At 50.7% G+C, this 26,687-nt stretch overlaps 1 protein-coding gene across 4 annotated transcripts in view; it reads right to left on the minus strand.

Moving 5' to 3' along the window:
* Positions 1 to 24,912, minus strand: part of IQSEC2 (IQ motif and Sec7 domain ArfGEF 2) — an 86,768-nt gene extending 61,856 nt beyond the window's left edge. For 2 of the 4 annotated variants that reach the window (XM_084871013.1, XM_084871016.1), the window contains exon 1: positions 23,921 to 24,872. In XM_084871013.1, coding sequence (XP_084727139.1) covers positions 23,921 to 24,630 — 710 coding nt within the window. In that variant the 5' untranslated portion in view covers positions 24,631 to 24,872. Of the gene's footprint in view, positions 1 to 23,920 lie in introns of all 4 variants that reach the window. The other 2 variants (XM_084871012.1, XM_084871017.1) reach the window with 2 other exon arrangements.
* Positions 24,913 to 26,687: the final 1,775 nt, after the last annotated feature.

The raw sequence follows: 26,687 nt of genomic DNA on the forward strand, positions 1-26,687 counted from the left end.
AACACATCGATTGGTTGCCTCTTGCACGAGCCCGACCAGGGCTTGAGCTGGGGAGGAGTCTGCAACCAAGGTACATGCCCTTGACCAGAATCAAACCAGATCAGTCCGCAGGCCCATGCTCTATCCACTGAGCCAAACTGGCTAGGGCTGGGCTGCCATTCTTTTCGGGGGCAGCACAGACTCATAGAAGGAATGCTGGATTCTATTATGGCTTCCTTCCCTAACTGGCAGCCTACGCAGACTTGGACAAGTCACCTGCTCTCTGGACCTTGGTTTCTCATCTACAAAACAATGGGGCTGTGTTAGTTGAGTTCTGAACCATTTTCAGGACCTAAAACATTCAGTTTCTTCAGAATCCCAAAGTTCTTTCTTTTATCAACCATGGTCAGCTGTGTACATAAAGAAGCAAAGACCTACGTAGCAAGCCTTTCTTTTCAATCCACATCAGGAGAAATGGATTTCTCCTGCTGGTCCCACAGTCTTCTCTAATGAAAGGCCAGTTAGGACCCCAGACTCTCAAAGGCTCAGCTATGCGAATTCTCGTCCTTAGGAGTGATGCTCACTAAACTAACATATTAAAGCCTATGAGTATAGTGACCGTATTATCTGAACCAAAAACTCAGGCATGTAACCTGACCAAGGATTTTGGTGTTGCTGCATCCAGGTACAAGGGACAATCTGGAAGATGGAAGAATAAATGGCAAATATAGAAAGTTCCCTAACCTTTTGGGGATGACAAGGGCAGAATGTAGGTCCTCAATATTCATATTAGGGTTTCTGTCCTCACCTCCTGACTGGATTCCCTGTCTCTGGTTTTTGATCCTCTAAGCAATTTATCAACAGCACCTGGGAAAACGATAAGGCACTCTGGAATTAGATAAATAAGGTTGTCCTCTGGGAACTAAACTATTTATTTTTAAAAACCATAAAATGCATCAGAAACAAGATATTCAAAGTTACCTGAAACAAACAGACTGGTCTGGCCAGTGTGTCTCAGTGGTTGAGTGTCAACCTATGAACCAGGAGGCCACAGTTCCATTCCCAATCAGGGCACATGCCCAGGTTGCAGGCTCGGTCCCCAGTGTGGAGTGTGCAGGAGGCAGCTGACCAATGATTCTCTCTCATCTTTGATCTCTCTCTCTCCTCTCTCTCTTCCTCTCTCTCTCTCTCTCTCTCTCTCTCTCTCTCTCTCTCTCTCTCTCTCTCCTTCCTCTATGAAGTCAATAAAAACATTTTTTTTTTTAAAGAAACACACTGGAGACTGGCCCTCAAGCCAGGATTTGAGTAACATATCTTAAAAAAAACATGAAAGGAAATTGGACACCAATGATAGATTTTTTTTTTAAGGCAACTGTGAACAGGGCACCTCCCAGAAGCGTCCCGAGGAGAAAGAGGCAGGTAGACTGACCCAGGAATCATGTAAATCTCTCCAAAAGCTGAGATCCAGTCCTGGGGACAGCCAGGCACCTCCTCTCCTAAACATCATTTATCTAATTGCAATTCTCTTCAATGGACGTCTCCTTTCTCTAAAGCGCAAACCAGTTGATAGGGTTCTTCTGCTTCTGTCATTCAGTAATTTTCCCATCATCATTACTGCTGGTCAAGCCCAGGCTCTCCAAAGCTCTAAATCTCACTCTGCCCTTCCATCTGCTTTTAAAAAGATGTATTTTTATTGATTTCAGAGAGGAATGGGGGGGGGGGGAGAGAAACATCAATGATGAGAGAGAATCACTGACTGCATCCTACATGCCCCACACTGGATGGAGATCACACCCACAACCTGGACACATGCTCTGACAGGGAACCCAACCGTGACCTCCCGGTTCATAGGTTGATGCTCAACCACTGAGTCACACAGGACGGGCTACTTTTTTTTTTTTTTAAGCACATTTGGTACTTGCTACTTGGAACACTCTTGGCCCTCTCTATGGTCTTCAAAATTGTTTTCAATTTTATTAGTGACATGTGAAATAGCTTGAAAAGTCAAATTGTAAAAGGTTCTTAAAAAGAATGGCCTTTTTGTCGACTATTTTAGTTATTTTTTTCTGAATTTGTGTTCATATTTCTAAAGTAGATGCTGATATTGCTAATCTGTGTTTGATTTCTTTGTCCTTTGAAATTTTTATTTTTACCCAAGTAATACATGTATATAGATTTCCCATCACACTGTATTTCAAGGATTATAACAAAAAAACAAACACAAATTCCCCACTCTACCCGTCCTCCCCTAACTCCCACTCTCAGAGATAGTTTTCAAGTCTTTTAACTGCTTTTTGGCTATTTACCTCCTCATTTCTAAAGAACGCACGCATACTTCAATTTCATGATTTAGTTTTTAGTTTTATGTATTATGTATGGAATTCCTACTATTCAGGGAGAGGATACAGCTCTCTTATACACACTTCCACCCCCAGCCCCCAGTTTTCATGTAGGCGTACACATCCTCTTCTCTCAGTCTACCACTATAGTCATATCACAAAGTTTTGGTTAAATCAATATTAGTGGTTTTCATTATTATGACAGCCTTGATACTAATAGTGGATAAATAATATCAGATACTATAATTACATTTCCTTTGCCATACAATTTTTTCTTTTCCCTAGTGTTGATTACTATTATTATTGTTGCTGTTATTATTATTGCTTGCATAGTTTTCCTCATATATATGATCAATTCTCCCCAAACTATCACCCGTGCAATTCTCCTCTCAATATGTTGTTTTTTAAAAATATATTTTATTGATTTTTCACAGAGAGGAAGAGAGAGGGATAGAGAGTTAGAAACATCGATGAGACAGAATCATACACCAGCTGCCTCTTGCACACTGGGGATGTGCCCGAAATCAAGGTACATGTCCTTGACCAGAATCGAACCTGGGACCTTTCAGTCCGCAGGCCGACACTCTATCCACTGAGCCAAACTGGTTTCGGCTGGAACTCCTATTGTTGGATGTTGACATTCCTCAATTGATCCTCCATTTTTCTTATCTTTTCTTTTCTGTTGTCCATCTCTTCGTCTTGTCATTCTGCTTCCTAGGACATTTCTTCACCTTTTATTTTCTAGTCCTTCTGTTGAAATATTTATTTGGCTTTCACCATCTTTTATTTCCCAGGTTTCTTCTCCTCCTTTCATTACCTCTGCTCGTTCCAAGTTCTTTGGTTATGTTTCTTTGCTTGCTTGCTTTTTTGGTCATTCTTGCAGGTTGACTATCTTCCTCAAATAGCCTGTACTAGCTGATCATCTGGCTACCTAAGGTTTGGGTTTTGTTTTTTTTTTAAATTTGTTTTACTGAGGTTTCATTTACATGAAATGAAGTAAACCTATTTTAAGGGTCCTTGGCTGGTGATCCTTGGTGATAAGTTCCCGGGACACTAACAAGCTGATGGGAATTTCTGTATGTAGATGGTGCTTGCCAGGTGATAGGCTTCACTACAGTGTTACTGAGCTGCAAACCTGTTCTTTTGTTGGAAGACTGCAAAATGTCTTCTTTTGGAGGCCTTTATCTGGGGCCTTAGAGAAACCTCCTTTGTCTTATTGTGTGGTCCTGACTTTGTTGTCCTGGAAGTGGAGGAGGAAGTTGGGGACCCACTGCTTTAGGGTGCAGATCCCTTTGCTTGCAGCCGTTTCACCCCTTCCTCCATTGGGCCTGGTGATCCCAAACCCAGAGCTTCTTACCAGTAACTTAAATTTCTTCAAAGAATCAACCTCTGGCTATAGATTAGGGGGTGCATCCCTGACTAAATAGGGTTGGGAAGGGCCAAGAGAGACTGTTAACAGATTTTCAATATTCTTCCTGTTTTCAGTTCCACTCTTCACCCTGCCTTGTGGCTCATAACATCTCTGAATCCCGAGCATTTATTGGGCTTTCTGGATGTAACAGTTTGCTTCTGATTAGCATTTCCAAACTTATGTGTTTCTACCTTTTTTATTCCTTTACTCGTATTTCAGTAGCATTTGGGGAAGCAACAGAGATAAATGTTTTCAATTTGTTGTGTTTAACAGGAAGTTCTCCTTCTTATTCCAGCCAATTGCTACTCTTCCTCCAGGGAGCTTGTCTTAATGTCCCTCGGCTGGACGAGGAGACCTTCCTCTGTCCTCCCATGGGATCCTCTGCTTGACTCTATCACAGCTCTGATCAAACTCTTCTCAACGTGTCCATTTCCATGCCTGACTCTCCCTGCAGACTCTCCCTGCTGGCCTGGGGCTGTGTCTTAGTCATGTCCACATCCCCAGTTCCCAGCATCTGGTCCACAGTGGTACAGAGCAAATATGAGGTGATGAGATTAGTGAATAAATGAAGGACTGTAAGAATGAATCAGAACAGCCAGAGGGACTATCTAGAAAGGGAAATAAGCTGAATGCAATTGTTCCTCCATAAGGCCAGTTCCCTAAAAGTTGTAAGTCCCCGAAAATCTGTATTTGCAAAGATGCTCACTGTAGCCTGATTTAAATTAGTTTAAAAAAATGAGTTAAAAAAAATGAGCTACAGTCTATATTCAGAGGGTGGTTAAGTACATATGGTATATCCTTGCCATTAAAAATGATGTAATTAAAAACAATTGCTTATGAAGAAATTGAGGTGACAAAGAGAAATGCTCAAACAAAAAAGCAGGAATCTTTTTTTTTTTCTCGAATGCTGAATCATTTCAACTGTATGAAAAGAATGCGGAGAACAAGGAAAATGTTCAGAGTGGCTGCCTTTGTGTGTTGTAATGATGGGTAATGGCTTTCTCCTCTACTTTTCCAAGATTGTAACATTTTTCTAATGGAAGAATACATTAAATTATAATTTTGAAAAGCTCTTAAAAAAAAAAAAAGGAAGGTAACTATCCTGAGAGTGCTATGAACAAAAATGACTGTGAAGGGGACCTGAGGGTATGTGTACACATTTAGCAGTGCTTGCTGGGAAGGCTCAGTTCTTCGCTGGCCCATGGAACACCACCCCCTCCTCACTGCAAAGCGGGGCCTAGCGCAGGAAGCTAAAAGGGGCTCACGGAGACCAGCCTAGGGCAAGTCACACTGTCATAGGCTATCCTGGGAAACAGAGGCACCTACACTGGACCCCATACTTTAGAGGCCCTCCTCCATGAGGTAAAGGGTCTGTGGGGTCAAAGGGAATATGTCCATTAGGATCTTTGGCCCTCTCTCTTCCAGACTGCACTCCAGGTACCCGGGACCCCAGAATTACCTGTCTGTAGTTCTTTAGCTTACTTGTAGGAATTGTATGGTCTTACTATCCAGGCCCATATGCTAGACCTAATGGGTGGCAAGTGGAAGGAGAAATAGATGGGGCTTGGATGTGGCCTAGGGTGTCCATACACATTTCTTTCTTTTTAAAAAAAATATATTTTATTGATTTTTCACAGAGAAGAAGAGAGAGGGATACAGAGCTAGAAACTGAAGAGAGACAAACATCGATCAGCTGCCTCCGGCACATCCCCAGTCTGGGGATGTGCCTGCAACCAAGGTACATGCCCTTGACCGGAATCGAACCTGGGACCCTTCAGTACTCAGGCCGGCGCTCTATCCACTGAGCCAAACCAGTTCCAGCTCCATACACAGTTCAAAGTTCCACATGAACCACAGGTGGGAAGAGAAGGGTGAATAACCAAGGACCTCAACTGTACCTTGCCTGGTACTCAGAAATACAGAGGCAGGGAAGTCCATGGATCCCTCCGAAGCCTCAGGGATTGCAGAAGGGCCTAGTCTTGAGTGGCGGACAGATTTGTGTTCAAATCAATGTATTTGCTGTGCAACTGTGGATGAGTCCATTCCCCTCTCTGAACCTCAGTGTCCCCAACTATAATATAATAATCCCAACTTCACAGAGCTGTTGTGAGGCTTGCTGGGGGCACAATGGTTTAGTGGTTGTGAGTTCAGGCGTTGGGTCAGACAGGCTGGGTTTCAATCCCAGCTCTGCCCCTCCTAACTATGTGCTTTACATCTCTAAGGCACAGTTTAGAAGTAATAAAACCACTAATCCGATAAAGTTGTTGAAAGGATTATGGTTGTAATGAATATGTAATAACATTGGAAAATGCTTAAATGAGAAAAGGCTGCTTAATAATGGTCTGGTGAATACTGACTGTGGTGGAGTTGACTGGGCTTCTGCACTCCCCACCCCCTACCCAGCCTTATTTGTCTCCATAGCACTTACCGCTATTTGACATATTTTGCATCTTCTTGTTTGTTTCTTGTCTGCCCCTGCCCCCTGCATTCACACACTAGAATGTCTGCTCCCCAGGGCAGAGGTTTTGTTGGTTTTGTTCACTGTATCCAGTGCCTGGAACAGTGTGAAGATGTTCTTCAGCTCTCTGCCATGTAGACAGGGGCACAAAGGCATTCTTGGCTAGGAGAACAGCTGGGACGTAGGCACGGAAGCATAAAGAAGTCCACTATGATTAGGAAACCTAGACAGATCAGTACAACTGGAGTGCAAGGTCATGAAGGGAACAGAGTGGCTAGAAAGGTGTGTGTGGGCCAAAACCGGTTTGGCTCAGTGGATAGAGCGTTAGCCTGCGGACTGAAAGGTCCCAGGTTCGATTCCGGTCAAGGGCATGTACCTTGGTTGTGGGCACATCCCCAGTAGGGGGTGTGCAGGAGGCAGCTGATTGATGATTCTCTCTCATTGATGTTTCTATCCCTCTCCCTTCTTCTCTGTGAAAAAAATCAATAAAATATATAAAGAAAGGAAGGAAGGAAGGAAGGAAGGAAGGAAGGAAGGAAGGAAGGAAGGAAGGAAGGAAGGAAGGAAGGTGCGTATGGCTGTGGACTGACCCGAAGGTGCACACAAGAGCTCTTTCCTGGACCATAAGTGGTGTGGAGACCTACTCATGGTGGCCAGGAAGTGGAAAAGCACTGGAGGAGAAGCAAAGCTGCTCCCAAGTTCAAGTGCCACCTAAATCACAGCCATGTGGAAGGTGAAAGTAAAAACCTTTCTAAAGGGCCCCTCTGAATCAGGAATTAGACCTAGAAATGACAAGTAGGCAGGAAGTGAAGTCAGGTGGATGACATAATGGTGACAGGCAAGAAAATCTTATAAAGATTTATTAAAAGGGAAGAGTAACTAGATGAACCACAGGACAAATCAATAAGCTTATTGGATAATGTAACTGCTTTCAGCAATGGATCCACACATCAAGGCCGAGATGGTGGTGGGGATGCAAAATGAAGGCTGCGGTTGTTTCTGCTATTGGTTAGTTTTTTGCTTCCTTTTTCTTTCTTTCTATTCCTCCCCCCACCCCCAATTTAAAATCTGTAATTCTTTTAAAATATATATATATTTTATTGATTTTTTACAGAGAGGAAGGGAGAGAGATAGAGAGCTAGAAACGTCGATGAGAGAGAAACATCGACCAGTTGCCTCCTGCACACCCCCTACCGGGGATGTGCCCGCAACCAAGGTACATGCCCTTGACCGGAATCGAACCCGGGATCTTTCAGTCCGCAGACCGACGCTCTACCATTGAGCCAAACCAGTTTCGGCTAAAACCTGTAATTCTTGATTTTCCATATATCAAAAGAAGAAACCAACATCTATGGAAAATCTAATATGTATTAAGCACTTTGTGTCTATAATCTCCTCTTACTTTTGTCAACCAAAATACATAGGCATATTCATCTCAATTTTATGGATAAGGATACCATTTTTCTCAGATGTCAATCAGAATATAATGGACTCATGATTATGACTCAAAAGCTTTTTGCTTCTGATTACTCTTCCTATAGTGCTTGTTACCACAACTCAGAGGCCAAGTTCAGGGATGGAAAGGCTGGTGGTGATGATGATAATGATTGCTTCATATTTCAAAGGGCAGATCTTTCTGGCAGTTTAAAAATTTCTCTTTCAGGAAATAAAGAGGCAAGTACCACCTCAAATTTTTCCTTTTAAAGACAAGAAAGACAGGCAGAGACTACAGCGAAGAGAGCCTTCAACACCAGGCAAGAGTGTGAACTAGTAATTGCTGGGGAGCCTTTGGGGGGCCCAGCCCAGGGGGTGATAAGGCCAAATGCTGTCTCCTTTAACCCCAACTCCTTTCAATCGCCGAAGCAGGCCTTATTTGGTCCTTAGCATATCCTGCCTTCTAATAACCCAAAAGAATTAAGTGACTATTTATTAAGCACCCACAATGGGCCTAGGCTTGTTTTATCTTCAAAACAGCTGTGCAAGATAGTAATTTTTTTTTAAAAAAAATGTATTTTTATTGATTTCAGAGAGGAAGGGAGAGGTAGAAACATCAATGATGAGAGAGAATCATGGATCGGCTGCCTCCTGCACACCCCCCACTGGGGATCAAGCCCGCATCCCGGGCATGTGCCCTGATGGAGAATTGAACCATGACCTCCTGATTCATACATAGGTCGACGCTCAACCACTGAACCACACTGGCCGGGCTGTGCAAGGTAGTTATTCTTCTTCACGCTGTATAACTGTGAAAACTGAGGCTCAGAGTAGCAATGGGATCTACCTAGAGTCACAGAGCTAATATGCTGTGCAGCTGAGATTCAAGTCTGGGTTTCTGTCTGATTCCAAAGCCAATGCTTTTAACTGCTACAGCTGCAGCTTCCTTCTGCCATGCCAGAGCTGAACAGCACTTCAGCTCCCATAAAAGCCCGTGAGCTTGGCCTCTTTCCCTCCCCTTCCCCCCTCCATATAGTGCAACCCAAGCCCCCCGCCCACCCCCGTTCCATGAGCATTCAGGGAGTGCGTCTGGAAGAGATAATCACTCAGGACGGAAGAGGAGATCAGGAGAAGGACAAGGTGGAGTTAGGCACAGGTACTGCAGCGCAGCGCAGCACGGTGATAGAGAGAGAACGGGATGATGGAACTGGCTTTCCAGCCGTCCCTTCTTGCCTCCCTCTGCTGGAGGAAGAGGGATGGAGACTCAGCCATGATGGGAGAGAGTGGGCGGAAGGGGGAGCAGCTAGAGCAGCCTGCTGCTGCAGAAGCCTCAGCGCAGCCTCAAACCCCCCTCTGCACTGGGGGCCCATCTCTGGCCCACCTGCTCCCCATTGCCTGAGGAAGGCGGCTGGGCTGCTCTCCAGGCACCCACCCGCATCCTGCCAAAGCACAGCTCACAGCAGACCCATCACAGCAAGGGCACCCGAGAGGTGGAGTGGCTGTGCCAGGGGAGGCAGCTGGGAGTCAGTGGTAAGGCAGGGGTCAGAATGCGGATCTCCAGTCCCTCAGTTGAGGAATATATATTTACTTATTGATATCAGAGAGGAAGGGAGAGGGAGAGAGAGCTAGAAACATCAACGATGAGAGACAATCATCCATCGGCTGCCTCCTGCTTGCCCCACACTGGGGACGGAGTCTGCAACCCAAGCATGTGCCCTGACTAGGAATTGAACCGTGAGCTCCTGGTTCATGGGTTCATGCTCAACCACTGAGCCACACTGGCTGGGCAGTTGAAGACTCGCTTGACTGCATGGTCTAGACAGCTGAAAAGGATAAAGGGGTGCTTCAAAGGCTGCCATGGGAATGCTCACAACAGGGCTAGAGCCAGGGGCAACACATGCCAACATGAGGCCATCCAGAGTTGGGTATTTGGAGGAGAGGGGGGGGGTTACTAATCATTTCCATTCTCAATCTGGTTTGAGGAAACCAACTATTTTTAAAAGTAGTGCCCTAGCCAGTTTTGCTCAGTAGTTAGAGCATTGATCTAAGCACTGAAGAGTTGTGGGTTTGATTTCTGGTCAAGGGCATGCATCTGGGTTTCAAGTTCTGTCATGCAGGAGGCAACCAATCGATGTCTCTTGCACAGCAATGTTTCTCTCTGTGTGTCTCTCCCCGTCCCTTCCATGCTCACTAAAATCAATGGAGAAGCCCTAAGCGGTTTGGCTCAGTGGACAGAGTGTTGGCCTGCGGGCTGAAGGGCCCCAGGTTCGATTCCGGTCAAGGGCATGTACCTTGGTTGCAGCCACATCCCCAGTAGGGGGTATGCAGGAGGCAGCTGATCGATGTTTCTCTCTCATCGTTGTTTCTAACTCTCTATCCTTTTCCCTTCCTCTCTGTAAAAAATCAATGAAATATATTTAAAAATAAAATCAATGGAAAAATATCCTCGGGTGAGGATTAACCACCCCCAAAAAAAGGAGTTTTAGCTTGATTTGGACCTCAAGAGCACACGTTTTTATATCTTTCCTCTTCCCCAGGATCTCCAGCATGAAAGTGAAGGAATAAAGGAATAAAATAAGGTACAAACTCATACCAGTGAAGCAGATGTAAGAGAGAGGGTGATGACAATAGGTGAGAAATTTCCACCCATTTCTGGACGCAAAACACAACAGGAAGTGTTCACAGTGGCAGGAGAGCCAGGGACACCCCTCAGGGAGCAGCCAGGGAGGGAGCCAGTCAGGTCACCAGAGGCCCAGAGACGGAGACGGGAGGTCTGAGGGAAGGGCTGAAAATGGGGGTGATCTGAAAGCAAATACATGAAATTTCCCCACCCCATTCCCTACGACCCCCACCTGCCCAAAGCAGAGACCGTCTGGCACTCACCCTCAGACAAAATATCAGGGCTTCTGGTTAAAGAAATTAATCATCTGGGATGGATTAAAGCACCGAGGCACATGTTGATTCCCACCTCCCCCAAATAAAATGCTTTTGATTCTGTCCTGTGGGGGACATCGATTCTAACAGCCAGCTCCCTGGTGGTTCACCTAAAATAAAGCCGGTGCCCATCCAGCGCGGCTCAGTAGTTGAGCACGGTTTGATTCCTGGTCCAGGGCACATGCCCGGGTTGTGGGCTCGATCCCTAGTAGGGGGAGTGCAGGAGGCAGCCGATCTATGATTCTCTCTCATCATTGATGTTTCTATCTCCCTCTCCCTTCCTCTCTGAAGTCAATAAACAATATATTTCTAAAATGAAGCCAGTGGGTGAACTCACCAGCCTTGGATAGACAGACATCTCGTTCAGACTTTTTTTTTTTTAATATATATATTTTATTGATTTTTTACAGAGAGGAAGGGAGAGAGATAGAGAGTTAGAAACGTCAATGAGAGAGAAACATCAACCAGCTGCCTCTTGCACACCCCCAACCGGGGATGTGCCCGCAACCAAGGTACATGCCCTTGACCGGAATCGAACCTGGGAACTTTCAGTCCGCAGACCGACGCTCTATCCACTGAGCCAAACCGGCTTCGGCTCGTTCAGACTTTCTATGAACTCATTCATAAACTATCAAATGGAAAAGATGAGAGACAAGATGAGTGGCCTGGAGGATCCATCCAGAAGTTCCACATCCAACGAGCAGGCATTCCAGAAAGAGAAAGCGAAAACGAGGGGGAGGAAACTATTCAAGAAATTATGTAAGAAAAAACAGTGCATCAAATGGCAAGGGCTCGCTGAGAACCAGGTGGGGTGAATGACAAACAGACCTTGAGCTGAGTGCTGGTTATATAAGGCATGTTTGGCTTGTAAAAACGGACCCAACTATTCATTTGTGATGTGAGTGCTTTCCTAGATGCATATTTCACTCTGAAGGTACCAAAAGCCCTCTCCTAAAAATCTCCAAGTCAAATGTCACCAGAACATGTGTTATGATTATCTTATGGATTCAAGAGCTCCACACAACAGTAAGCAACCAAGCAAATAGATAACAAGGAAGGAAAGGAAGGGAGGCAGGTAGGAGAGAGGCAGAAAGAGAGTTCTGGTCCAAATTGGGGGAGGGGGATAGAAAAAGCGGCATGATTGTGAGCAATTCATAGAGCATAAAAAAGGAAAATTCATTTGCTCTTGAAGCTAGAAACATTTTCCCGGGAGGACAGAGGTGTGACAGGGATCTGTGGGAAGTGATGGGTAATTACAGTACACTATTTGGTCCTGCAATGAGTACTATTGACATAGCCATCATCACATAAACACAGTGTGTCGGTGGTCAGCTTTTAAAGCCAATTTGTCTAGATAAAGCACTGGAAACCTAATTATTGTTGTTACAGCAAATGTAACCAGCCTCACCAGATGCAAAACTACTGAACAGAGGCCTGGCTGGTTTTGCTAAGTGGTTAGAGCGTCAGCTAGGTCAAACCTGAAGGGTGGCAGGTTCGATTCCGGTCAAGGGCATGTACCTCGGTTGCAGGCTTGATCCCCGGCCCTGGTCGGGGCCTACGCATGAGTCAACCAATCGATGTGTTTCTCTCACAATGATATTTCTTTCTCTGTCTCTGTCTCTCCCCCTCCCTTCCACTCATCTAAAAATCAATGGGGGAAAAAATAATACCCTCGGGTGAGGATTAACAAAACACAATGACTGAGCACAGAAAGGTGGGAGGAAAAGGGCAGAGAAGAGATGGAAGGAAGGATGGGGCTGTGATTTAATTTTGTTTATTTATTTACTTTTTAAATGATTTTTTTTTTTTTAATTTCAGAGAGGAAGGAAGAGGAAGAGATAGAAACATCAATGATGAGAAGGAATCATTGATCAGCTGCCTCGTGCACGGCCCCCACTAGGGCTTGAGCCCACAACCCGGGCATGTGCCTTTGACTGGAATTGAACCTGCGACCCTTCACACCACAGGCTGATGCTCTATCCACTGAGCCAAACTGGCTAGGGCTATTTATTTTTTAAAAATACATATTTTAAAAATATATTTTTATTGATTTCAGAGACAAAGGGAGAGGGAAAAGAGATAGAAACATCAATGATGTAAGAAAATCATTAATTGTCTGCCTCCTGCATGCCCCACACTGGGGATGGAGCCCAAAACCGGGGCACATGCTCTGACTGGGAATTGAACGGTGACTTCCTGGTTCCTGGGTGGATGCTCAACCACTGAGCCACACGGGCCGGGCTAATTTAAAAAACGAGTCCCTCCTCTTTCTTTGGACCTCGGTCTTTCACATGGTACATATTTAAGTGGGAGGTGACATGAGAACCTGTTCTCCAATCCATGCTACTTTTTAAAATAGTATATATTGTATTTTATTGATATTTTACAGAGAGGAAGGGATAGGGATAGAGAGTTAGAAACATCGATGAGAGAGAAACATCAATCAGCTGCCTCGGGCATGCCCCCCACCAGGGATGTGCCTGCAACCAAGGTACACGCCCTTGACCAGAATCGAACCAGGGACCCTTCAGTCCGCAGGCCGACGCTCTATCCACTGAGCCACACCGGTTAGGGCTCCATGCTTCTTTTCAGAGCAGTAGCAAGGCAGGCGAGTGAAGGACTGATTCCTCCCTAACTAACCCTTCAACTCCTCACAGGACCACAGTCATCCACGCAGATGCAGCCTCTCAGCTGCCCCAGCGTGCCCCACCCTCTGGTCCTCTTCCAGCGCTACCACGGCCAGTCCATTCATTCACTGTTTACACCCATTCGTTATTTATACCCGCCTGAGTCACAAAGGATTTGAGGTGGCTTACTCCAATAACACAGATAAGAAAAGGATGAAAATTGAACTAGAAAATAAGAACCTAGAAAAGGAGATCAACAAAGACACTCGAATTGTTCTTCAAATTAACCAGCAGCTGATGCAGAAAGCAAGATACAGTGGGCCGTGACAGCCTCATATTAGGAAGGAGGAAATAGACCGGTTTTCAGGAGAAGCAAATCTTTGCTGAGCACTGAATTCAATTCGGTGTCCATGGGAGATTTCATGAAGGAGAAGGAAATGCATGTTTTGTTTTGTTTTGTTTTGTTTCAACTCTGTCTAATTTTAATGACATGCTATTTAAATATTTGGATGAGTTATGTCCTATAAAAAATGAAGAATCCGCCCTGGCCGGATAGCTCAGTTGGTTGAGGCACCCTCCCATACACCAAAAGTTGTGGGTTCAAGCCCTGGTCAGGGCACATACCTAGGTTTCGGGTTCAATCCTTGGTTGGGGTGTGTACGGGAGGACATGGATCAATTATTCTCTCTCACATTGATGTTTCTCTCTCTCTCTGTCCCCCTTCCTCTCTCTTTAAAATCAATAAATATATAGCCTCAGGTGAGGATTAAAAAAACAAAACTGAAGAATCCCTGGCAATATCATGATTATGAAATGACGTATAAGAGCATACGTGTCGAAACTGGTTTGGCTTAGTGGATAGAGCATCAGCCTGCAGACTGAAGGGTCCCAGGTTCGATTCTGGACAAGGGCATGTACCTTGGTTGCGGGCACATCCCCAGTAGGGAGTGTGCAGGAGGCAGCTGATCGATGATTCTCTCTCATTGATGTTTCTAACTCTCCCTCTCTTCCTCTCTGTAAAAAATCAATAAAATATATATTTTTTAAAAAGAGCATACGCTTTGGCACGATCAAGGATTATTTCACTGGTTTTCTTCCCCCAGAAACGATTCTTTATTGAGCATCTGTACCAGGCAGCGCCCTTCCATGATTTTGGGTAATCCTGAGAATTGGGCATTGTCCCATTTTACAAATGAGGAAAGCAAGGCTCAGAGAAGGCAAAACGGCCTCGCTGAGGTCATCCAGCGGATCTGGGCAGAGCCTAGATTCTAACTTAGGTCTGTCTGTCTCCAAAGCTCATTCTGCACATATCATCCCACGGGCCTCAAGCAGGACGACAGGCCTGGCTGTCGGGCCAGAACCTGCTTCTGAGCGGCCTCCATGGCATTTAGGTGAGGCCCTCTCCGGCAGAGAGCAGCAGAAAGAAGGCCGGGCCTGAGTTGAAGAGATCAGACCATGGTTTCCTCACGAATCTAGCAGATCTGCTGAGGGCTGAACCAGACCAGAGAGCTCTGTCTGCCGTGGAGGCAAGAGAGCCTTTATTTCAGTGATGCCTCCTCTTCATCGCTTCCTCCCCCACAGTCACCCAGCCTCCTTGAGCCCCGGATGTCTCCGCTGCACAACACAAAGATAATGATCCCCGCAACCCCCCGTACGATTGCAAGGCATAAAGGAGTCCGCTTAAGGAACGAGGCTTTGATCACCGGCATTCATGTGAGAGTGGCTTTTCTAATCAGAGCTCCTCGGCCCACACGTCGAGAGGCCCTTTACAAGCCTGTTCTCTCTCCGGGCCTCGGTCTTCTCTAGAAACTGAACAGTTTAGACTGGATGGTTTCTAAGGGCCCTTCCAGCTCCAAGTTTCTTGACTCTTATGCTGGTATGATTTATTTTTATTTTTAAAAATGTATTGATTTCACAGAGGAAGGGAGAGGAATAGAGAGATAGAAACATCAATGATGAGCCCTAGCTGGTTTGGCTCGGTGGACAGACCATCAGCCTGTGGACTGAAGGGTCCCAGGTTCGATTCCGGTCAAGGGCATGTACCTTGGTTGCGGGCACATCCCCAGTGAGGGGTGTGCAGGAGGCAGCTGGTCGATGTTTCTCTCTCATCGATGTTTCTAACTCTATTCCTCTCTGTAAACAATCAATAGAAAATATTTTTAAAAGAGAAGAAAAAGAAACATCAATGATGAGAGAGAATGATTGACCAGCTGCCTCCTGCACACCCCCTACTGGGGACCAAGCCCACAACCTGGGCATGTGCCCTCGCCGGGAATCGAACTGTGATCTGGTTCATAGTTCAGTGCTCAACCGCTGAGCCACACCAACCGGGCTTATGCTGGTGTTATTAAAACCCTTCTGGTCATGCATGGCTGCTGCTCCTCTGAGCTCCCGCTGTATTCCCCTCTGTCACAGCACTTGTCATACTGCTGTCACTACCTTTCCCCCCCAATAGATGACCTCTACTCTCACTGCCCAAGCTCTGACCTTGTCATCTCTCACCTAGACTGTCACACGAGCCTCCTCACTGGATGCCTCCACACTATCTTCCAAACAGCCCTCTAGTGGGATGTCTCCAAAACACGCTCTCAACAGGTCACCCCATACTCTACAATGCACACCTCTTCCCTCAGCTTAAAACCCTACATTGGTTCTCAGTTTTCAATATAAAACTCCTGACACTGCTATTCAAGTGTCTCCATGATCTGGGCTGGCCGACTCTTCTGACTCTTCTCCAGATGCTCCCTGCCTCCCTGTTTGTGCTCCAGTTTGTACTAAGTTGATAAAACTACTTTTCCACCATGACTAGTTTGCTAAGTGGTTAGAGCACCAGCCCGTGGACCAAAGGGTTGTGGGTTTGATTCCCAGTCAAGGACACGTACCTCAAGTGCAGGTTTCATCCCAGGTCCCGGTTGGGGTGCGTGTGGGAGGCAACCAGTTGATGTGTTTGTGTCTCTCTCACATCGATGTTTCTCTCTCTCTCTCCCCACCTCCTCTATCCCTTCCAACTCTCTCTCAAAAAGATCAATGGAGAAAATATCATCGGGTAAGGATTTTTTTTAAAAGGACCCATCCCCTCTTATACCCTGCTGCTTCTCTACTTTCACTCATGCTGTCACCTAGGTAACTCCTACTCATCCTCTGAGCCTCGGTGCAGACATCACCTCCTCTGGGAAGCCCTCCCTGACAGTCAGGATAGATGTTCCTCCTTTGGGTACCCATGCCCTCTAGCTCCCCTATGGCACAGCACACAAAGCACCCCATTTCCATCATCTGTTTCCATGGCCACCCTCTCCATCCGACTGTGAGCACCTGAAGCCAGGAACTCCATAATGTTCACCACACAACTCCCACCTGCAGTAGCGTAAGGGTGTGCCACATAGTAGGCATACCAACCTCACCGGACTGCCCTCTCAGAAATGTGGTTCCTTCCCACGTGACTTCTTCCGCCTGCCCTTTCATGGCACTATTTTGCAAAGTTATTATTAGTGATACAAGTGCCCTAACCGGTTTGACTCAGTGGATAGAGCGTCGGCCTGTGGACTGAAAGGTCCCAGATTCGATTTCAGTCAAGGGCATGTACCTTGGTGGCGGGCACATCCCCAGTGGGAGGTGTGTAGGAGGCAGATGATCAACATTTCTCTCTCAATGATGTTTCTAATTCTCTATCCCTCTCTCTTCCTCTCTGAAAAAAAAAATCAATAAAATGTATTTTAAAATAATAATAATAATAATAATAATGCCTAGACCTCCCTTTTGCAAACACATAGCATGTGTTTGCATAGAGTAAACACACACTATGTGCCGAACACTTCATAAACGTCATCCTATTTAATTCTCACAGCAAACGCTGTAAGATGGGTTATTTATGAATTGGCTCGCTTATCAGATGTGTATAGTTGTTTGAGATGCCTTTCAGTTTTATAAGGACATTTGGGGGGAGGGGGAAATTAGATTCTTTTTATTACTGATACAAGGACAACAATTCTAATGTGGTCATACAGAGGAAAATACTGGTTGCATTCAAGTGAACTCAGTTTGCTGCATTCTGGAATCCTGTGGGAAATCACAAAGGCCCCGAATGCAATATTATCTTTGAGGGGAAAAGGCAGAGAAATCATATAGCTACAAATAAGTGCATCTGAAATGGCACACAGCTGGTGGTGTGATAGATTTCCTCCTAAAATGTCAGAGGAATCACCGTGTCAGCCGCGTACCTCCGGCTTGTCATCTTTGTTTTGAAAAGGCTGTAATGCGACGTCGATCTTGGCTAGGTTGTTTTGATTGCTATGCTCCACCTCTAGGGGGCAGGGCAGCCTCACATATTATTTCTCATCCGTGTTCCTCAGCTTTTCTATCCTGATCAGGAGCTTGATGGGTGTGCTAGACAGCCAGGACATTTTTGGATACATTTTTTTTTTTGTAGGGGGCGACATTCATCTCACATGTCAAAACCACAGTTTTATCCCTCTTTCCTACTTGAGCAAACAGAGGCCCTGAAAGGGATTTGAAGCGCCTAGAGCACCGCACTCGATCCGAATTCTAAGTTGCCAGACAGTTGCAGTCCCTAAGTGCGTGAGAGTGGGCTTTTCACATGGCTGCTTGCACAGAGACCTAACCTCCCTTTTGCCAATTCCCACCAACCCACATGCCATCCTTCTAAGGCCACTGTGAAGTAAGAGTGACCAGCAAAGGATCCTATCTCAAAAGGGGTATCTCTAAAGAGGAAGTAAGTCATTTCCTCATCATGTCTTCCCTGGGACCAGTGTTTATTCTTCTTCCTGGAAATATAGCAGGACTGAGCCAGAAGGGCAGAGTCTTACTCTGACTCCGAGACACTGCCTGGCCCAGGGTCGGAGCCCAGTAAAAATGTCATGGAGGACGGCACAGGGGTCCCATGAAGCTCCTCTGGTCCTTTCAGAGCAGAATACCTTGGATTGGCGGTCAAGACTGCATGACATGACCATAGCATGTGATGAAGATGTGCTCAAATGTCTCCAAAGTCCTGTCTGATTCTGTTACCCTGACATTCTACGAACTGGGAGACTGGTGATTATGAGGGGGACAGAGATCAGATCAGCTTCAGGGAGCACGGGGAAAAAGCCACCCAGAAGCCAGAGAATTCTGAAGCTGAGTCATCTTTTTCTATAGAAGTCCTGGAGTGAAGAAAAGCAGAGGCACCTGTGGCCATTAGCGCACCAAGACTTCACCTGCCATTCATCTGTCTACTCAGCATTTATCGAGCAGCTACTACCGTGTTTCCCCGAAAATAAGACATCCTCCAAAAATAAGACCTAGTGCATGGAAAAATAAGACATCCCTTGAAAATAAGATCTAGCACATCTTTGGGAACAAAAATTAATATAAGACACTGTCTTATTTTCGGGGAAACAGGGTATGTGCTGTGCTAGGTGTTCCCAAGCCTCTAGCTCCTTCACTCATGCCCAGAGCACCTCACTTAGATACAACATGCACTCAATACAAGTGAGTTAAATCACAATCTGCAGGGACCGCAATCTAGCAGAGAGGACACAATATGTAAACAGATAACCATCAAGGTGTAAATGGGACAAAGTGCTCATTCCAGGGGTCACGGATAGACCAAACGCCAGGAGGGACCAGCGCACAAACATGGGAGAGATGACAGCAGAACCGAGCCTGGGAGCTGGATGGAACAGCCCAGGAGAAGGGGACGACATGGGCAAAGACCCAGGGGCCAGCGGTTGGCTGAGGGGCGGCTCACAGAGGGGCACACGGGCCAGCCTGGCTGGAGCGCGGTCTGTGTGGAGGGCACTGCAAAGAGAGGAGAGAGAGCTGCAGGCACATCCAAAGAGGACCGTGTGCGGCCAGTAGGAGAGTTTGAACATTCCCCTGCGGGCAGAAGAGAAAGTGAAACCGCCGGAGCCCTGTGGAAAGGCTGGGCTGGCTACACTTCAGCAGAGGCTTGGCGAAGCAAGAGCAGGAGGGGTATCTGTCAGGAGACTGTGGCAGAAAGCACGAGGCTATCCAGGAGAGGGGGCCTGAAGGGGCAGTGGTCCCAGGAGCTCTGCGGGAGGAAGCCCCAAGCCTCAGCCAGTGTGATGGCTTCACACCCCGCCTGCCTGCGGGAGGCAAAGGTGAACCACAGGCTCAGGAGTCAGACGGTTCTGGGCTTCACGCAGTTGTGTAACCTCCATGCAGGCATGTAACCACACCTCTCTGATCCTTGAGACCTTGTCTCAAAAATGAGGGTCCTGCTCATACCCACCCGGCAGGGACTCGCTCTGTGCAAATGAGAGAAGAGGCAGTGCTGCCTGATGGGTAAGAACACTGCCACCAGACCACCGAGGCTCCTTCTAGTTCCTTCTCAGTTCTTTCCCTTCCTCACTGAGTGACCCCGGGTAAGTTCTCCAACTTTTGGGGGCCTCGCTTTCCTCACCTGTAAAATGGATTGAATAACCATATCCACCTCAAAGGATTCGGTCGAAGACCGAATGGATTCACACATGCAAAAAGGGCTGAGAACAAATAGTTCCTGGCACCCACAGTGCATGCAGGAAGGAGATGATAGCTATCATTACATAAAGCCACATAGGGTGCTGCTGGCATGCAGGAGGCTGAGGCTCACTCAGCACACGCATGGCGCCTTCTCTGTGCTACGGGCCTTTACTAAGCTCCCAGCAAGCCACGGCAGGCAGCGGTGGGACAGGTCAAAGGGCAGTGGAGGGTAAGCTTACATCCGGTCTTCTTCCCACCCCTCTCAGGAGATGCCCACTCTCTTCAAAGCTCCCCCCGCCCTGCACTCCTCACCATCCTCGCTATGCATATTGGTTCTGAGCACCACTGTGATGGGGGGTCTGCCCGGAGCCCTGTCTGTCTGTCTGGCTGGCTGGGGGCTCCGAAGCACAGAGATCCCCGTGTTGGCTCAGCCCGGTGGCCCCTCCTGCTGTGTGCACGCAGCTAAGAAATGTTTGTGGATGACAACAACCCCATTCTTGTCCCAGATCTAGACAGAGAAGGAAGATTCCTCTAATTCTCATTCAGCTTGACAATATCATTTCCTCCCACACGCGTATAATGCTCTCAACACAGTAGGGGGAAGCTAAATGGTTTTCCCTCCTGAGAGAAAGGAAAGACCCCCCCTGGGAGAAGCACCGGAGACCCCGCAGGAGAGAGGCTTCCCCGGGGCCTCTCCCCGGCCTCGCTCCTGCCCTCCCAGTGCCCCTGGCCCCTGTGGGCGGCACGGGGGGCTCACTGACACCCCAGGGCCTGTGGGAGACAGCTGCACGGTAGACCAGATGTCGCTCTGGCTGTCGAGAGCACCAGGCCAGCCGTCTGGCTGCTGTCCCCAGCGTGGGCCAGCTTGTGGGTGGGCAGGGGGTGGGGGCAGAGAATGGAGAGTTCCCCCACCCCAGCCTCAGCCCAGCCCCGCCTACAGCAGAGCCGGAGCCGGGCCGTGCACACAGCATGGGGAGCACAGCTGGCTCCAGCCTGGGGCGGCTCAACAGTGGCCCCCTGCCCAGCGCGTCTGTAAATCATCCAGGTGCCTGACCTGCAAGAGGGAGCCAGGCCAAGATCAACAAAGAAAGCAGGGGGCTCCTCTAGTCATGGGGGGGGGGGGCACGCGAGGGGACAATTTCAAGGAAAACGATCTGAGCACTGGTAGCGCCCCAGCAGCTCCTAAAAGACAGACAGACAATCAAAGCCCTCCCGTAGGAGGGCCGGCGACCAGAAGGAGGTCGGGTCTCACGTCGCTCCCTGCTGGACTAGAAAGGCCACACCCAGAGCACAGCAGAAGGCATCCTGGCATCCGGGAACTTGTCCAGGAGAGACAGTGCGGGAGGATGTGGGAATCCGGGGGGATGACATCGGTGGGGGTGGACCACCGCAGGAGCGGGGAAGTTCACGGGCCCGGGAGTCTGGCTGTGGGGTAGTGTGACTTCTGCTGTGTCACTTCACTTCTCTGAGCCCCCAGCCGCTTCAGCTATGGAATGCGCGCTGTCACACAGACGCACAGGGTGGCCGCTCAGTAAGTCCCTCGGCAGAAGGGGGGGCCTCCACAAGCCGGAGCTGGGCCCGGGCCCCTCTCTCCCCTCTTCCTCCACCAGGGGGAGCCCGGGGACCAGGAGCGCCCAGCCTGTACCAGCATCTACCTATTCTCCCCCAATGCTGCAGCCTCTGCTGCTAAACTCCCACCCTGCCTGCCCCAGCTCCCAGTGGCAGCCTCCTCACACACTCCGCAAGCCCAGCGCAGGCCTGGCAGGGGAGTCACTGGCAGCAGCTGTGGCGGCGGCATTGGCTATGGCATCAACAGGCCCTCCAGGCACCTGGCCGGGAGGCAGAGTGGGAAGGAGGGAGGCGCAGCCGTCTTTCCTCTCCTGTCAACTCCCTCCCTCATCCCACTCAAACCCTCCAGATACCTAAGGGTCTCCTGGCCCCTCCCAGCTCCTGGCCCAGCCACATCCCGTGGCCATGAGATCCCTGTGGTTTGGAGGGGAAAAATAACAGGCGCCGAAGACAGGTGGACCTGGGTTCTAGTCCCAGCTTCATACGGAACCAGCAGCATCACCCTGAGCAAGGTCTCTTCAGCTGGGAGCCTCAGTTTCCCCACCTCTAAAATGGAGCCAGTAATGCTCACCGCCTGATGTGAGGAGCAGAAGAGGAGCTGATGGAGGGGCCAGTATTTCATATGTGCTTAGGGGACATGCAAAGAGCTAGCCAACCCCCTTTCTGGATCCGGTAGGAAACGGGAAGCCAGGAAAACCAACGGGAACTGGGAGGGATCAAGAGGTTGGCTGGCGTGGCCAGCAGAAGCACTGAGCTCCAGAGCAAACGGGCTGCCAGCCGGCCAGGAGCTTCAGACCTGCGTCTGCAGGATGGACACTCTGAGCGTCAGAGAACCCTGGCACCGGGGGAGACTCGGGTCGTTTCGTTGGGCTGCACACCTAATTCAGGAATTGAGCTTTCTCCAGCTCCCCTCGCCCCCCAACACCCCCCCCCCTCGCCCCTCTAGAGGCAGCCTACTGCATCACCAGACAGCCAGGTTGGGACGTTCTTGCTGATTTATCCCAATGCTCCTGTCTCTGCTCCCTGGAGCCACACAGAACGCGGCTGCCCCCTCTGCCACGGGCCTGGTCACTCTAGAAAAGTCCGCAGCCAGGCCTGAGGGGCAAGCACAGTGCCTGCCCAGTGTACCCCTGCAGTCACCCTCCCGTGCCCTGTCCTGAGCCCAAGACCGTGCTTGGTGGATCTAGACCCTTCCCACACGCATGCGCCCAGTCCTCCAGGAATGGCCTCCTAGCAGCCCTGCCCAGGCGGGAGAGCCCCTCTGGCCTCGCCCCCACTTCTCTGGGACAGTTCACACCATCACTGAGCCGAGGGTGCACTGCAGCAAAGCCCAGCCGGGAGCTAGAGCTGCAGCTGCTGCTCCTGGGGCCCAGCCATCTCAACCCAGCACCCCAGTCTGCTGCCTCACCACGGGGGAGTTGCAGAGAGCTGTCTCCCAGCAGATTTCCTGAGGCAGAAGGCTTCCCCACCCCCAGCCCAGCCTCCGAGAGACACTCCGCTGGTTGTGGCACATGGTAGGACCAGCTGAGCGGGGAGAGGAGGGGGAAAGCTGTCCATTCGCTGGAGGACTTCTGACTTGCTCTGTAGTGGGGCTGCATTAGTCATGGAACCCTCCGCTGGAAGCTGGAGTGGCCCTTAACGAGCATTCAAGGCAGACCTCGCCTTTGAAAAAGACAGAAAGGAAGCGAGGGGCAGAGGGAGGAAGGCACTCAGTCAAGGTCACAAAGCCAGTCAGCAGCAGGGCTGGAGCGGGGACCAGGTCTCCTAGCTCCCAGCTCCGGGCTCCTTCCCATCGAGCAGAGGAGAAGGCAGGGAGCCTGGAGGGCAGCCCTGAGAGCCCTCGTGCCCTTGACTCTCAGCCTGACCGGCTTCCCGTGGCGTCTGCATGGAAGAAGGAGGCCCGGTCCGTGTCCCACCAACCCACCAGACCACACCAAGGCGTCCCGGATAGGCACACACGCAGCCCCCGGCACAGGAGCTGGCACCGATCCAGCAGGAGGGGAGCTCTGTGGACTGTCTTCCCTGGGTGCTCTCACCGGGTGGTGGAGAGGGGGTGGTCTCGGAGGCACTAGCCCAAGGCCGGGCCTCCATCTTTGCTGCCCCGGCCAGGCTGTGCGGCAGGTCCCCCCGCACGGCCGCCTCGGCCTCCAGCAGCCATTCTGCTCCCACCTGCCTCCCGGGAAAGGATGGGGCCGGGCCGCCGGAGGAGTGGGAGCAGGCCTGCACGCAGGACCTGCACGGGAGACCCCCACAGGCAACACAACAACATGGGCAGGAAATAGAAGAAGGAAAAAAAGAGAAAAGAAAAAAGGAGGGGGTTTTCTCTTCCTCGGGGCTCTGAGTTGGCACCTTCCCAGACAATAAACAGGTCTGAGAGAAATAAATAAATAAGTGGCGAGCCATCCTCTCGCAGGGACCGGGCGGGGAGTGGGGAAGTGGAGGGGTGCTGGCTGCCCGGGCTCCCGCGGGCCCCGGTTCTGAGCATCAGGAGCCGCCGGCGCTCCTGGGGCCACCCCGGTGGCTAGACCAGGGGCGTCTGCGGCGGGAAGGGGGGGGGGGGACGACCCGGCTTCTCCTAACAGGTTGGGGCCGGGGAGGAGGGCATCGGGCCGGGTTCTCCTGGTACCGGCTGGCCAAGTTGGGAGAGGGAACAGGAGGGGGAGAGCCGAGGGCACCAACGCGCGTTCCTTACTTTCTCTGGAGGGTCGTGGCCGGGCTGGTGCTGGTGCTGGTGCTGTGGCCGCCGCCGGTGCCGGGACTGGAGCTCCGGGATGCGCCACGGCTCAGCTGGCCCCGCTCCCGAGGGGGCCGGGGCCCCACGCCCACCGCCGCCGCCGAGTAGCCGCCTTCCTTGTCGCGGCCCGGGTGCGCCGGCCCCGCATCCCGCCCGCCCCGCTCGCGCCCCAGGGCCGGGTTGTCGTGGTGCAGGTGGCACTGGGCCACGTCGCGCTCCCGGGCCGAGTAGCCACCGGTGTCCTGGAGCGGGTACGAGGCGTCCCGCTCCTTGTCCCGGTACACCGCCTCCCGGTTCTGGTAGGCGCCTTCGCGGTTCGCGTAGCCCACGTCCCGGGCCGCCTGGTGGAACTGGCTCTCGCGCAGCTCGCGGTGGTGGAACTGGGTCTCCCGCAGGTTCTGGTACTGGCTCTCGCGGCCCGGGCTGTCCCGCGCGCCGTGGGGGTCCCGGTGCAGCTCCCCGCGGTGCAGCTGGCTCTCCTCCCGCAGGTCGCGGTTCTCCTGGGTGAGCTGGTCCAGCTGGCCCTCCAGCTCCTCGATGCGCCGTCTCTGCGTCTCCAGCAGCTGCTGCTGGCTCTCGATGATGTTGTTCAGCTCCAGCAGGTACTCCACCGCCCGGTTGGGGCTCTCCGAGCCCGGGCCGCCCGGGGGCCCCGACCCCGCCTCCATCCTAGCGGCCCAGGGGCAGGGGAAGGGGCAGGAGAGCCCGGTCCCTGCTCGCTCGCGGCGCCACCCTCCCCCGGGCCCAGCCGGGGGAGGGGGCCGGCGGGACGCGAGGGCGCGCACCGGGCTCGAGGGCCCGGGGGCCCGGGGGGGCCCGGGAGACAGCGCTGGGTGGTCCGACGGCACGGGGAGCGGGAGCTGAGGCTGCCGCCACCGCCACCGCCACGGCTCGGGAGGACGCGGCCCACGGCGCTCCGCCCGCTGCGGAGTCACTGCGCAGCGCGGCCGCGCGGGACCGCCCCGGCCGCCGGCCCGCCCCCCGCCCCTGCCCCCACTCTCCCGCCCGGCCCGCCCCCGCGCGCCCCACCTGCCACCGCCCGCCGCGTCCGAAGCCGGACCCGCCCCGGGCGCCCCGGCCAGCCCCATCGCGGGCCGCCGGAAATCGCTCCCTTCCACCGTCCACGGGCCGGTGTCCTCACCCAAAGCAGTCCGAGGAAGCCCTCCCTCCCAGTCCCTTCCGATGCAGCCCGGCCCGCCAGGCCCCAGAGCCTCATCCCAAGGAGCGCCATCCCAGGCGTCCCACGGAGTCCCCATCCCCTCGGGATCTTCCAATCCCAAGTGTCAGATGCCCTCCAGCTGAGCTAGTCCTCCAACCCGAGGCAGCGCCAGGATCTCCATCTTAACCAGCCATCGCAGTTAGGATCCAAGCTCCGTGTATGCCTTCAGCCCTCGTCTTCTGCTCTTTGGGAATGCTCTCTTCTGAGCAGCCCATCGTATCTAGGCAGGGAAACCGTGCCCATCTCTCAAGACTCAAATGCCACCTTCCTGAGAGATTCCCCAAGCCACGGTGCTCACTCTCTCCCCTCCTGACCTCCCACTGCACTTGGTCCACGCTTGGCTCCTGGCATCTGTGTGCCAAGTGGAACTCTGCTTTGGAGTGCATTCGTCTGTGTTCTTGTTTTCAGACCTCTGCCAGCCTGAACGCCTCAAAGCCAGAAACACGTCTTCATTCATCTTGGTGAGCACGTTGGGGCAGAGGAGAAAGCATGAGTTTCACAGGCAGGCAAAACTGGATTGAAATTCCATCGTCTCCTCTCTGAACTTTCCTTTCCCTATCCATAACACCTGCCTCCCGGGGGGTCTTGGGAGAAGGCACGCAAAAACATTTGGCACCGAAAAGACAGCCCACGGGATGGGAGAAAGTCTGTGTGAGTGATAGAGCTGAGAAGGGCTCTGTGTCCAGATTATGTAAAGAACTCTTACATGCCAACAACAAAACAACCCATTTTCTTTAAATGGACAAAGGATTTGAATACACGTTTCTCCGAAGACGTTGTACACATGACCGGGAAGCAGATGGAAAGATGCCTCTCGCCATGAGCCATCAGGGAACTGCAGCTCAACATCACAAGGAGCTGTCCCTGCTGCCCACCAGGTGTCTATCTGGGTTCCTGTCATAACTGAAAGGGAAACTTTCACCATGTCCCGAGCCCTGGCTGTTCTGCAGAGGAAGGAAGAAGTTGTCCTTACACTCCTTGCAGCAGGAACCCACTGAGGTGGCCCCCATGTTGGCTTCCAAATGGAAGAGCTCAGCTACACAATGAAAAGGGATGGAATTCTGAAATGAACATCCGGGAATCTTCTGCAGGCGGCTCATGAGTGCCCTTGTTGCCCCCTGAAAACCCCGCTGTCAGTGTCAAATGGTCCAGGAATACGGACCAGTAAGCTAAGCTGCTGCCACTAGGGAGGCTCCTGTTGCTGGCTGCCTCATTCCTGGGACCTTCACTAATCAGATCCAGGCATCCTTCTGGGAGTTGAGACTTCCGGTGGTTAGTGATCCCAGGGCTGGCCACCAGCCTATCTCAGAGGCATCTCATGTTAACCTGCCTACCGTCCCTCTGTGTAACAGACAGCATCACCATCCCATCCAACAACAAGGGGGCTGGCTCAGTGGGTCTGATATTGCAGATGCTGGTACAGGAAGTTCTACACATGTGCGGAACCATCTACCATGAGCATCCGTGGGAGGTCATGGCTGCTCTCCCACTACACTGGGAGACCCT

This window comes from Pipistrellus hanaki (genome assembly GCF_964339955.1).
Source record: "Pipistrellus hanaki genome assembly, chromosome: X".
Lineage (NCBI taxonomy): Eukaryota > Metazoa > Chordata > Mammalia > Chiroptera > Vespertilionidae > Pipistrellus > Pipistrellus hanaki.